Source organism: Pocillopora damicornis, chromosome 12 (genome assembly GCF_964200805.1).
Source record: "Pocillopora damicornis chromosome 12, jaPocDami1.2, whole genome shotgun sequence".
Taxonomy (NCBI): Eukaryota; Metazoa; Cnidaria; class Anthozoa; order Scleractinia; family Pocilloporidae; genus Pocillopora; species Pocillopora damicornis.
The window spans coordinates 11,088,641-11,102,447 of record NC_142681.1 but is presented as its reverse complement, the minus strand read 5'-3'; the positions used below and the strand labels follow the sequence as shown (position 1 = coordinate 11,102,447).

General features: G+C 36.5%; 1 protein-coding gene across 1 annotated transcript in view; it reads right to left on the bottom strand.

Moving 5' to 3' along the window:
* The window catches only part of LOC113685657 (uncharacterized), a 17,052-nt gene continuing 3,245 nt past the window's right edge, over positions 1–13,807 (bottom strand). The window contains exons 2-15 of the mRNA XM_089189695.1: positions 12,882–13,481; positions 12,643–12,691; positions 11,644–11,805; positions 10,128–10,181; positions 9,492–9,539; positions 9,156–9,220; positions 7,949–8,014; positions 7,054–7,308; positions 6,304–6,417; positions 5,607–5,809; positions 4,906–4,952; positions 3,392–3,478; positions 2,934–2,999; positions 1–287 (exon numbers count right to left, since the gene is read on the bottom strand). Coding sequence (XP_089045821.1) covers positions 213–287; positions 2,934–2,999; positions 3,392–3,478; positions 4,906–4,952; positions 5,607–5,809; positions 6,304–6,417; positions 7,054–7,308; positions 7,949–8,014; positions 9,156–9,220; positions 9,492–9,539; positions 10,128–10,181; positions 11,644–11,805; positions 12,643–12,691; positions 12,882–13,481 — 1,891 coding nt within the window. The 3' untranslated portion in view covers positions 1–212. The remainder of the gene's footprint in view (positions 288–2,933; positions 3,000–3,391; positions 3,479–4,905; positions 4,953–5,606; positions 5,810–6,303; positions 6,418–7,053; positions 7,309–7,948; positions 8,015–9,155; positions 9,221–9,491; positions 9,540–10,127; positions 10,182–11,643; positions 11,806–12,642; positions 12,692–12,881; positions 13,482–13,807) is intronic.

Genomic DNA, 13,807 nt, shown 5'->3' with positions numbered 1-13,807 from the left:
TTGGGAAATAAGATAAGATCTGTAATTAGCCGTAAAAAATCCTGACAAGTAAATGATAGGAATTCACTTCCTGTGAATTAAATACACGATTCCGACGAAATAAGGAATAAATGTAAATAACGATAGGCATCCTTTTGTTAACGTACTGGAGACTGTTTTTGAATTGTGCAGCGAAAGAAATCGTGAAAATGAAAAGGGATTAGAATGGATTTTCATTGTCTTCGAAGTTGATTCCTGACCAAGCCCATTTCCTTTATAACTTCCTGGAGCCGGTTCTCGAGGTATGCCTGGAAAAAATACAAAAGGGAATGAAAGAAAGAAAACCCTCAACTTGTCGCGCAACATGAACAAATTTGTTGCGTGACAAGTTGTGAGTTTGATGAAAAACAAGCAACAAAGCCAAAATTTGTTGCACAAAGTAGATTCGCGCTCTACTTTTCGCAAAAAATTTCTTCAACATGCAACAAATGTTTTTTAGGGCGACAAGTTGATCATGCATGGTGAAAAACGGGAAACATCGACCAAAACTTACAACGAAACAATGTTGCGCGACAAGTTGAGGGTTTTTGTATCTCGTATTTCGCCGCCTTAATAAGAGTGAGCCTAAAAATTTCATTACCTGCAGAGGTTCAAGTTGTCTAGCTTCTTAATTAAGGGTTGGATTAAGGTTACTTCCTCCGTTCAGAGGCCGAAAATATTGATTTTTCTTTTATTTGACTTAACTGAATTCAAACATTTGACCTAACGATCCATAAAGAAAAATCTCTGAAATCTTTAAAAGCACCTGAGTTATTTTGAAAAACGCATTTCGAATAAAAGCCATGCATCAGGAAGGTGTCATAATCTTGTAGCCGGGCGAATCCCCTGGGAGAATTTTCGCGGCAACCGCACATCTTGGGGCTTGTTTTTCATGTCATTTGCAAATTTGTTTAGAGCGCCACTTCACAAAATTTACACGTGGAAGCTCTATGATAATGAAAGAACGTTTGCTCATGGGAAAATCAAAAGCGGAGGGAAGTACTTGAAAAAAATGAAAAAAATAAATGAACAGGCTCAAAGAAGAAAGAAAGAGTACCATTCTATCAAGAAAAGTGTGAGAGATTATTCAGCGTTAATTGATTTCCGGTTGACTTTTTGCGATAAGTGACAGATGATTGAACAATAGGATCATATTATATATTTAAAATGAGAGAGACCAGAGCGAAAGACAGAGAACGGTGAGAGAGAGCGGGAGATTAAGTTGATTTTATAAAATAAAAACGTGAAGTTTCGGAACATAGCAGATTCTTTAGTCTCATTTCCGACAAAGAAAATTTCCTTTGTGAAAGCGACTGGTACTGGCGGAGCTCCACTCTGACGTCCAGATTTCGAACAAAGAAGTTGGTGTCAAACCAAAATTTGTTATACATGATGTTGTAAACGAAGTTTCCTTTTATTTATTGCAAGTACGAGCCTTGATACTAAAACATTGACAACCCCATTGAATCGTAATTTTGAAAACTGTCTGTCGATTCGTTGTTTTCCCATTTTTGCCGCGGGTTTTTCCTTTGCCTTTAGCAACTTTGCCCATTATTGTGACGTCCTTCTCAACACTCCACTGAGCGATCGAGATATTAAAAAAAAGGGCCGCAATGGGTTTCTTTTCCCGGGAAATTTTGATCCATCGTCATTGATGCCAGGAGGTCTCGTTCTCCCATTAGTTTGAGGTTTCGGAAAGCGAGATAATTTCCTGATGTGGCGCGAGTTGTTAGCGAACCTTTATAGGCTAAAATCTCGCATTTGATTTTGGGAGGAATACAACCACTTTGAGTGTATTTATAGAGTGTTTAGATTTGACCGATTTTCGTCAAATTTCTCCAAAAATTCCAAGGATAATTACAAATGAAAGTGTGTTCTCCAGAGGAACTCTCGGTCGTTTCACGCCTTACCGGCTCCTTACACTTGCACCACGCGAAGTGGGGAAGTAACCTTCAGAACTCGAGTTTCTTATATTGCGATAGTTGACGAGGGCTCATAATCTAATTGTCTTAGTATTAACTTACTAGTCGTCCCAGTTACCCAAAACTAAACAACAAGATGGGCTTGCGTTCTTTGTTTTATCGAATATTGGGTTGTGTTAATTGCATTAACACCAAACGAAAATGAATATGTATGATCCTTTTTATGAAAATAATGGGCGGAAACCAGAACCGGGACCAAGATGTTCAAAGATAAAGTGACAACAGAGAATACCATGCACTGCAAGGCGTCTAGGTTATATATAGTTTAAAGTTTATCTAGTTTATATCTGCTTGTTCTCAGACAATGGGGAAGGTTCAATCTATATACTGCACACGATATTCCAACTTGTTTCCATTGAAAATTTCGAATGCATGTGAAAGGCACGTTAAAAGCATTTGAAAGCCATGTAAATATTTTTCCTTATCACACAGTGTTATCATATACTTTTTAGTAAGTTCTTGTGTATTGCAATTTGATTGGTTACTTTAAACAAGCCTTGAACTCTGACTATTTTGTTTTGCTTTAGTTAGTACAGCTTTCTCATTGGATGGAAAAAAAGGTGTCATTTCAAACAAAATGAAATTTCTTCTTATTTATTTATCTACTACGATCCTACTGGTAAGTCAACTTACTAGCAAGGGTAGAGCGAATAAGTTTTGAGGGTGGAGGCAGCATCAATGATCAGAGCGGTCAAATTTTCGTGTTTAAAACTTTGAAATGATAGTTACGAGACAATGAAAAAACATGAGTCATAAATATCGAAAATTTTGTTTTTAATTAATCATGTATCATGGGGTCAAAAAAAGGGCAGGAGTCACGAATGTCGAAGGTCAAATGAGTCTCCATCCACCCTCGAAAATAATTCAGTGAATAGGTAATTAAGGATTAAAATGATGATACAAAGGAAGATGGGAAAATCTACAGTAGCTTACCTTGTCCTCCTTTGTCCTTTTTGAGATTTTTTGCATGTTGGGAACTCGGCTCAAGGTAGATTCAAGCTGCAATTTTTAGACAGAAAGCGAAATCAGCTCTCACCAGCGCTCACCTAGGGCATTTTGCGTCACTATAACATTTGTGCCAGGTTCAAAATTTTGTGTTTTTGGAGAAACTATACCGGTTCCAAAAGGCAAAAACTAACTGGTTCACCAAGCGCAGTACCGCTTCTTATCTCCTCGAGTAATTGAAATTTAAAAAAAATTATACTTTGAAAAACTTCTTTTAAGCGAGGCATTATCATCCATTCAGGTTTTTTGCAACGTGTACCATCGCATTTCGAAATGAGCTCTGAAATCATACCTTTATTATAGGCAAAAAAACTTTGAATTACACTGTCACATGAAGAAAGCAGAGAAAACCAAACTCATTTGTTTGGTTGCCAATCAAAACAAACCCGTTTTCGTTCTTCAGTGAGAGTAGAAAGCTTCTTCAACATAGCAGGGATATCCTCCATGTTCACCTCCATGTCCTTGCTTATCAGCTGGAAGATGATTCAATATTCAGCAATGTTCATGGAAAGATAGAATTGAGTCAAAAGATAAGCTCATCATACGTTTGACTTTTACAACTGTTCGGATATAGGTATTACGAGGTACCACAACCGTTTCGGTTATGATGCAGACCGAACGTTTGTTCGACCAGTTCTTGGTGTGCTCGTAGAGCGCGTATTAAAATATTGCTTCGGTAATGTTTAGTGTCGTCGTATATAAAGGGGTTAGGCAAGTTTCTAAAGAAACTGTGGTGCTGCGTTGAGGAGGAGAGGGGCGGAGATGGGGGCATTACAAGATAATTTGGTTTTATTAACTGAGTGGATAACGTAAACTGGCCTGCGCAAAAAGTTTCCAGAGCTGACGTATCTGAGAAAGTAAGCCAGCTAGGTTCACAATAATCATAGCGAGAAGCCCCAACACACGAGCAAAGTATCCGTCCATGATACAGATTTCTTTCTTCGCCCATACTCGCATTGACATAATTGGGAGAAGAACTTGCGGTGATTCCTCCGTATTACACTGCCTAATCTGTACTGCGCATAAAAATCACGTAATCAGGCAAATATGTGTGCGTGCATTTACCAGGTAAAGAGGTACGATGGTCCTTAGCTCCTGAACGAGCACGGTCACCTACATTTTTTAGTGCATAATTTTGTTGTACAAATGCTCCCCTTTAGATTAGAGAAATGTTAAGAAATTAATTAAAGGGATAAAAAGGGTATGGCTAAAAGCTTGCACAAAGCCCGTTACTCGATGATGCAAATTATGATCTTGAAAGTAACGACTCAAGAAACGTTTTGAGTCGTTGTCGTTTAAAATTGCGTGACTTCTCCTAAAATGATGTATCAAATTGTTCCATACGTTGGAGATTCTTTACCGAGCAAGTTTTTTTCAAATGTTACTTTAAAATCACTTGCTTCCAGGTACCTCAAAATGAACCGTGAACCGACGAAATGACGCGCGTGATCAGTGCCAGTTCAGGTATAAATGGGGAAAGTTTGGCCCCTCATATCTCTTAAACAAGCACCGTGAACAATCTTTTTAATAGCATTTTTCGAAACAGACATTGGTAGGGAACAATTAAGCGAAATTTTAAAATATTGTTCGACAATTTTTTTTTCTGAGGAATCACCTTAAGATGCGGACTCAATACCATAAGAGCAATATCGTCTCATTAACCAAGTGTGAAGATCATTTTTGTGACGGTTGAACCATTTTAATACAACATTAAAAGAAAGGAGACATGCATGCTCCACTTAAAGCAAAATACTTGTATTATGCGAATAATACAAGCCAAGTTAGTGCAATGTCATGAACAAAAGTTGTTTTTTTTACTTTGCCATGTAATTGACAGCAAGTGAAACCAATTGAATACGTTCCAATGTAACATTTCCTGAAGTGTTTAATTTACTATTACCTGATCACCTTTGGCCCCGAAGTCCTTCTCAGGAACGTTAAACATCACTACAAAATAATTATAATTGTAAAAAACATAGTAATAAAAATAATGATGATTCTAAACACACGATGATTAAAATGATAATAGAAATAAACATAGGCATGCTACACATGCAAGAGTTACAGTTACAGGTAACATCAAGTTCATGGATTGCAGAGCCGAATTCGAAACATTTGCTGTATTGAAAAGTAGAACATGTAAGGCAGAAATTATCAGAAATTCAGTATCTGGCGTCAGGTGGAATATCGACCATTCACCCCAATCTGTTTACTTCAGGCATACGCGCCTATTTAAAGAAATGCTTTGCTTCCAACACCATACGTTCGTAAGTTCGACTGCTTCGCGCTATTCATCTTGCTTCTTCAAAAAAAAGAACCTGAAGATCGTTTGTTTTAAGCACATCGTTGAGAATTCATTCGTAGATATAGTAATAATTCCTGATGTTGGCTGAAGAGCTTGCAGCCCTACGAAACGACTGCTACTGAAAAAGAGTGGTTTCTCAAAGCAGTTTCGCTCTGCACGCATATTCAGGAGACACTTAATTCGAAGGCAATGTTCAAACCGGAAGCCTCTGCTGGACAAGGTTAACAAAGCCTTTTGGAGAAGAATGATTTCCTAGGCATTAACCTATCACTAATTAACAAGAACTTCATACGAACCTCTTTGTTTAGGTTCTTCGTGTTTTCCCTCCCCACCAACACTGAATGGTGAGTCACAAATAAGACCGGCGACCGCATTATCCCCCCCAGAGGTGAAGCTTGTTCCAGTTTGTGCAGGCTCGCCGTATAAGCGTCTGGTTCGTCCAGTGTGGGTACGAATCATCTCCTCACCAGACTGACTGTTTTCAAACACTACATTAAACCTTTTTCAATTAAAAAGAAAAGAAAAAAAGTGAAGCATGATTCAAAACTCCTCTGGATATCGTTAAACTATATCTAACTAGTTCCGTATTTAAGGAATACGAGTCAGAGTTATTCCTTTGTTTGTGGAATGAACTTGGCCAACTTTCAGGGTTAACACGTCTCCACATTGTTTGTGACCTGTGAACGGGGGCTGAAATAATTTTTTCTTAAAGGTAGTTTACCGATGCGTTTTTTTTTGTTGTTGTTTTTTTTTACAGGATCTCTTTTTTTCGAGGTCTTCCTTAGACCTGAATTTTCAAGGTTTATATTTTCGAGGTATCATTTGTTGTCGTCATAGGTTTCGAGATCAGGTTCCTCACAGAGGTAGAACATTAGGTTCAACCAAGAGCATCAATTAACCTTTACAAACAATGAACGATAACGGCTTTTAAAATCAAAAATTAAAATTTTAAATCAACCATGGTGCGAACACGTACATGATGGTCGCACTCACCTCGTCAATAGATCTGTTTTCTTAACCACCATTCCTGGTTGTGAGGTTAAGGGGCCTGACTCCACAGTGTCTGGGCTCTCTTTGGGGGCAAAACTTTTAGCCTGGTTCTTTTTGCTTTGGCGGGTTGGGGTTGAAAAAAATTACGGCCTTGTTTTATTTTTTCATAAAATGTTCAGCTTTCTGACGGGGAGTGAAAGGCAAATGAAGTTATATCATTTTTCCAGGGAAGATCATGCAATCATTAAAAAAATTGTGCAAGGAATTGAGCAAATTAGGTGATTTTCATGGAAATGTTGTTCAACATCTCTTTTATCGTACAAGACTAAAGTTTTGTTCCATTATCTCACACGAAGTAACTCAGCACTAGTAGCATCAGCCACAAACTGCTTGTTTTTTAAAAAATCTGGATGCGTTGACAATGGCTGCCGCACAATCACTCACTGCTGAAATCAAAGGTTTTGGACATTTTTGAGGATTTTTTTCCGTCAAATAACCTTGAAATAACGCTAAACTTAGGACGATTTTTATTTATATATTATAGTATACTATAAAAAAAAAAAGAAGGGGAAAAAAAAAGAAAACAGTTTCGCAAAGTAGAAAAAGTAGAAAAAAAAAAAGAATCTTCAGGTTTGAAACCAGTGACCTCAACTATCATTGTCCTCACCATTATGGGTAGTATTTGCATATTGAGTCATAGCGAGACTCCTTTTCTGCACTAAATGCATCAAATGAATAAACATTAGTACATACCCACTGGTTGACAGATCCTGCTTCTTAGCATAAGGTGTTGCTACTTTCATTGCATCTGGTAATGGTGTGGTTGAAGCACTGACATGTGATTGACATATCGTCATGTCTGAGCTTGTGTAGTCTCTCCCTGGATCCGAGCCAGAGTAAGTCAATTGGCTCTCAGCTTGTTGCAGTCGTTTCTTTAAAGGAGTTGACTGCTCCCAAGTCTTTCTTCCAACGAATGGTTTGCTTTTAATATTGGACGCTTCTACATGACTGCACAAAAAGAAAGAGGAAAACCCAGTCCACAAACGTATAACTTTTACCCACATTTGCAGCAATGGTTCCAAAGAAGAAGTGGTTGTTCACAAAGAAGTTGGACGACTTGCGAACTAAATTTTGTTGAGGTCATTAGTGGTATTCGCCAGCCATTATGCTGACATTTAAATTGTCAGATTGATCCTCTCTGAATTTCAAAAATTCTAGCTAAATATTTATTACTGCACAAAGTTCTAGAGATGATTTCTATTTTGCACTCTCATTCATCTAAGAGATGCCGTGAATATCCAAGGTGGGACATGCGTTCTACTAAACTTGTGGCCAATAGCCCTTCCCTAGTGAAACTGAAGAGAGGTAAGAGGACAAGACTCATTCTACGTTTGCCGTAATAGCAAAATGCGATTTCTCTAATATTTAGAAGTTTCCTCATTGGAAAACATCAGGTATAGTATGTTAACTTCATCTTGATGCCTCTGTTCACACAGGAGTGAGCAAGAGACACATTTGCATTAACAGTCACCACTATGACTCAGGTGACCAATCACATGCAGTGCCAAGTTTGGCGATGATTTGCATCTATCAAGAAATTAAGTTGTCAGTTTGAGCTTTATGGTTTCTGTAAGTAACTAAAAAATACCTTTTGTTGTGTTCCCTTGCCTGATCATCTATCATGCTATTTCTAGAGATTAGTTTTGAAATAGTTCTGAAAATATTCAAAGGAAAGGGTATTAGTTTATTCATCTTACAATTGTTTTATCTTGAACTAAAATATTGTACCAGGCCCAAAGGCTAGAATTTTAATACTTTGTCAAACTAGATGCATGTCACCCTGAAGCATAATAATTCCCTTTAATTGTTTAGAGACAATTAAGGGGTTTAATAGCCCACCAATCAGAAGTGCAGGTGCAAGGAAAATAGCTTCAAGCAAAATTCTGCTTTAGTATTGAGCTTACAGCTGCTTGTGAAGAGGCTGTGAGGTGCTTTTAAAAAGAATGGAAAATTTGGTCTTTAATCCTTGCCAGAAAGTACTCTATAACTTTCAGTAGTTTGGTTAATTTAAAGAAAGGCAGAGAGGACTTTTTCTACAAATTTTGATCAAAATTCCATTGATAGATTAATACACAGTAAATGTCTGGCAAACTCTGCCATAATTTACTCTTCTTTGGACAAACTAAGTGTGTCATTTATTGGAGAGGAAAAAATAAACCTAATTTTCGCCTCATATTTCTCTGACTTTGAGTTACCTTTCATTGAGTCTTCCACTTGCCAAGCATATTTAGTAGAGTTTTTCAGATACTGGATCACAAGTACTTGTCTATGATTTTGCACTTGTGTTAATTTCCAATTGAGCCTTCTATCACTTGTAATACACTAGTTAGTAAGTTCTCCCACCACCCCTCAAGGGAACAGCTTATCTGAAAAGCTGGCTTTGTCCCTTCGATGATGATAACAATTACTAGTTGTATAGGTGGGAAAGGCTAGGGAACCAACTGACTGGTGGGTAGGTCACATGGGCAAATTGCTTCATTCTCTGAAAACCTGGACTAAAGATACACCTTTTTTTCATCCAAATTAATCCTCTCAGTTTAAGGAGGCAGTATGTTGTTTCTATACTTCCTGAAATACAAGTATGGTTGGCTCTCTAAAATTATCTTAGCTGTTTGCCTCATGCCAGATTGTTGAATTTTAATAGTAGATTACTCCCTAAACACTGAAATCAAGAGAATTCCCACACAAAAACTACTAACTACATTATGTCTTTGATAGATACGATAATAATGTGATAATAATCAATTTCAAAACAAAAAGATTTTCAGTGCAAAATAGAATCCAACTTGGCTTACTCTCTGAGGCCTTCCATTTCACATTGGGATGATTCCAGCCTATCCCACATTGCTTTGGAAGCATCCTATTAAACAGACATGCATGATAAATACAGTTAACCTCTCATAACATACATCAGATAATAAAAACTGTATATAGTTCTATGTAACACCAAAATTAAGGACTTAAATAGTAAAACATTATTTTTTCAGCTTGGGTGTATGTATCTTGGTATAACTTTTACAAAACATTTTTCCCCTTAACTATAAAAAATGGAAGAGAAATTGCTCTCAGCATGGCAGCTGCATGGCTTAACAACTCATACCAGTAACTTTCTTGATGGTAAAAACACTCACTCTCGCTTCTTGGTAATCTCTGGCTAAAACATCATAATCCACCAAGATCTGTTAGAAAAAAGTCCAAGGATTGCACATTGTCAGATGAAATAAGACATTTACAATCCATGCTGGTATGCCTGATGGACAGACAGACAGACAGACAGACAGGGTAATTTTGTGTTACCAACTGAGTTGAAAATGTAAAATGGTCACCAAAAAAAGTTGAAAGGCTGATATTTTGAGTGTTAGCTTTTTGTCCAAGCAATATAATCGCTCTGATGAAGGGCTTTATATATTATGCTCTCCCACCCACCCACCACCAGTTTCTTTAGAAAAAACAGACAGACAGACAGACAGACAGACAGACAGATATATATATAGATAGATAGATAGATAGATAGATAGATAGATAGATAGATAGATAGATAGATAGATAGATAGATCTGTTCAGCTGGGAAGACAGATACATTCACAGACATATAGATAGACATAAAGGCAGTCAGAGAGATAGATAAATACAGAAATAGATAGATAGAAAGACAGATGGCTACACAAACAAACAAATAGATGAAGGGGCCAGTAGATGGACAGACAGACAGATGATCACGAAATACCTGAGTCTATCCAGTCCACCTTCAAAAATAAACTACTCACGCTTTGAAGGAGGTCCTTGTCTTTTTTATTGCTTGCTTCAGATTCTTTCTTTTCCTTTGGAGAGAGTGTAAGTTGTTTAATATAATAAAGTTTTAATATTAGTAATGATAATAATAATATAGAGTGTGGATATCAACTGGGGTGTCTTTATCTGTACTTTACAAAAACAAAACTAATAGCAAATAAATCATTGACTAACTGAACCCTGAACTATTGAAAAGACTCTCTAAAATAAAAAGGTCTTTAGTAATTTCTTAAACATATCTCTGCTTGTTAACCTTCAAATTGAAGGAGGCCACACATTTGTGCAGCACTCTAACATGTTCTGAAGTCATGAACATGCAGAGAAGGTAATAAGAGAACAGTTAGTAGAGGACAAATATGACCTCTACAGCTTCTTTAGAAGAGAATAACCATCTCTTTCAACCAAAGGGAATAGCTCAAGGGGGTAGCATCATTATCAGCCATCTATAAACCCTGCTATAAGCACTGAAAAGGATAAGCAATGCGCTTTTACAAAGGTATTATTTGAAAATTTCAACTAGTGAGTTATCAAAATCTTGACATTCTTGGAGAGTAAAAATTCTTAATATAGCAGTATCAGTACAAACTCTCATTTATATATCTCCTCTTCATAAGCATTTGGTAAGTCATTTAAATCCAGATTTAAATTTGAAACAGAACCACACTCTTCAACCCAGGCATTTTTGTTATACAACAGACAAATTAAAAAAGTACACTTGTGCCTAGAGTTAACCCAGTAACAGGTTACGAGGGCTTACAATCAATCTCTTTATCACATTTCATATATAAAGAATTTGTCACTTAGTGGGTAATTTGTTAAGTATCACAATCAACTCTCTTTGACTCAGTTGCATCTGTGTAACTTGCAAGTTAAATGGTACCCTTCTGTATTTGCATGCAAATATTGAACAACCATTCACTAAAGAGGAGGTGGCTGGTGGTGGATGTTAACCAAGTTACAAAACCAAAAGGTATCTATTGCTATGGGCATGGGGTGGGTATGCTGAAGCTTCTAATTGATTGGCTCATAATCATGGGCCTATTTGACTCCCTGTCCCATGATTCCCTTGTAAAGCTTAACTTTCTAGTCTAAAATCAGCATCAAAACAAGTTGAAATATCAGGGCTGAAGAATCCTATTAATGTATAGAATAACACTCCTGTTTATACCATACTCTTAATCATTGACAAGGCCCCCCCTCCCCTGCCCATTCAAAGTTGCCTGTATTTTGCACTAAAAGTTAATGGAATCATGACACAACATTGTTTAGGGGGAAGGGATAAATAAGTTAACTTAACAAAGCCAAAAGAGATGAAATTTAAGTAATAGGGGGTTGGAAAGGTCAATTTGTCAACAATTTTGTCACCAATTGTAGGTAAGCCCTTGTCTGTCACTTGCTGCCTGCTTCATATACAATGTGTGATGAAGTTGTCAAGGAAAATTACTATTTATATCCATCAAGACTATCTGAAAGCAAAATGATCACAAATACCTTGATTGTTTTTTCCACAAACAGTGACAGTTCTTTCATTTCATTCTCCAGCCTGGCAATCAACTCATCCTTTGCAGTGCACATAGACTTAAGATCATCATATTTCTGCTTGACTTGCATGTTCAACTTGTGTACTGATTCCAGCTTCACAGTTAAGGCTTCCTGGTAAAGAAAATTTTTAAAAAAGTGGTTTGTCATAAAAATGTTTGTTTTCTCATCATCAAGTTCAAATTTAAAAACTAACTTGTTTTGATATTGGTAACAAAAATTTATTAGTTATTGCCACATCCTCTCATAAATTGGCTGTGTAAAACCTGATTAAAAGAACACAGTTCAATGGAAACGTTTTTTTAAACTGTTTAAACATTGCTCATTGCAGCTGGAGAGATCTACCACGGCCGATTTCAAATCAATTGAGACAAGGTGAAATTTACAGTTTTATATCTCTCATGGGCTACTGAAACCATATTAACCCTTCCACTCCCATAAGTGACCAAGACAGAATTTCTCCCTACAATGCTAATACAATATTAACCAGATATTTAGTTGATCCAACACTAAATTCTCTGAACTAACATTATGAGAATTGTATGGTTGATAGTAAGGGGAATAACAAATTTGATCTGGGAGTTAAAGGGTTAAGTACTAAGGGTACTAAGGGTTAAGTACTGACACATCAAGACTTGATCACCTCACGTTTATTTAGACCAGCCTTTTCTCACTGCCATAGGAATGTTGTTCAATTCCCATATCCACATCTCCAAATTTTTTACCCACAGCACACCTTAACATAATTATTTAATACATTAATTTAGAGCAAGTGATGACAGAAGTGATACACTGAATCACCTGACTATTAAGGATGGTGAAAATTTCTAGTCTAAGTGATTAAATGCAAATTTAAAGAACCTGTGTTCTTTGTTCTAGGGTTCAAGTCTAAAATAGGGGCCCTACCCAAGGCCTTAAAATATTTTAATAAAATCACAATAGTCATCTTACCTTTTCTCTTTTTGATGTCACAATTTTCTCTTCAAATTCTTCAAGTTTTCTAGGAGTTAAACAAAACAAATTCAATTAAAAATTTTTACTTCTTTTAAATGCTATTAATTTTCCGCAGAAACAAATTAGCCACTAAACACTTTTATCAATGACTTAATGCTTCCTAATAAAGAAGAGATAAATACCAGTAACTAGTGTTATCCTTTACTAATTTTTATTGAGAAAAAAAAGTTCCACACCTTTTACATTCCTCAAGAGCATTTTGATACTGCTTAATTTGCACCTCCAACTTTTGATTATCAGACACACAAGATTTGTATCTTGACTCCAGGAGTGACTTTGATTCTTCAATTTCCTGGTTTTTATTTGATGTTTTCTGGTTAATTTCTTCAAGGTGATGGCAAGCCAATATTGCCTTTTCATTACACTTAGCAAGTTCTGTAAGCTTGGCCTCAAGATCTTCAATATTCTCATGAAGCTGAGATTTCTCATTTTCACCTGACTTGTTGACCTCTTCTAGATACAAACAGCGCACTTCAAAATTTTGGTTTATTTTCCTCAGTTGTCCACAGCTATTGTCAAGGTCGCGGTTTGCTTGTTCCAGTCTTATTGACTTGTTTTTCATTTGCTCACAGGTTTTTTCCAAAACATTGCATCTGGCTTGTAGTTTGTGGATTGCAGCTTCAAGCATTTTGACAGGCAGTGAATGATGAAGATTTTTCAAGTTGTATCCTACTTCATTAAGTTGTTCACAAATCTTGTCTATTTCTGCTTCAAAATGGCTTATTATATCTTTCTGCTGCCGAGGGTGCTTTTCACCATTATTCCCCTGGTGACCACTGTGAAAAAAAATATATTATTGTAATAATCACTTTAAGTGCAACTCTCTTCTGATAGCTCACACCTTTGTTAACTCAAACTTTACTCTAACTTCAATCACAATCTCCCCCTAAATTTCTTCCATACCTTTAATTTTTTTTTTCACCTTATTAATAACTTAAACCCTATGGTTAACTTTTTTATCTGTCTAGTCACTTCCACAACTGTCATTAACCTGATGTTACTCTCTATAACTAGTTTTGCCTTAAAATAGTTTTGTCCATAAGTGTAACTATAGCTAAGATCTGATTTTCGAAGATTCTTAAATATTATAATACAATTCTTT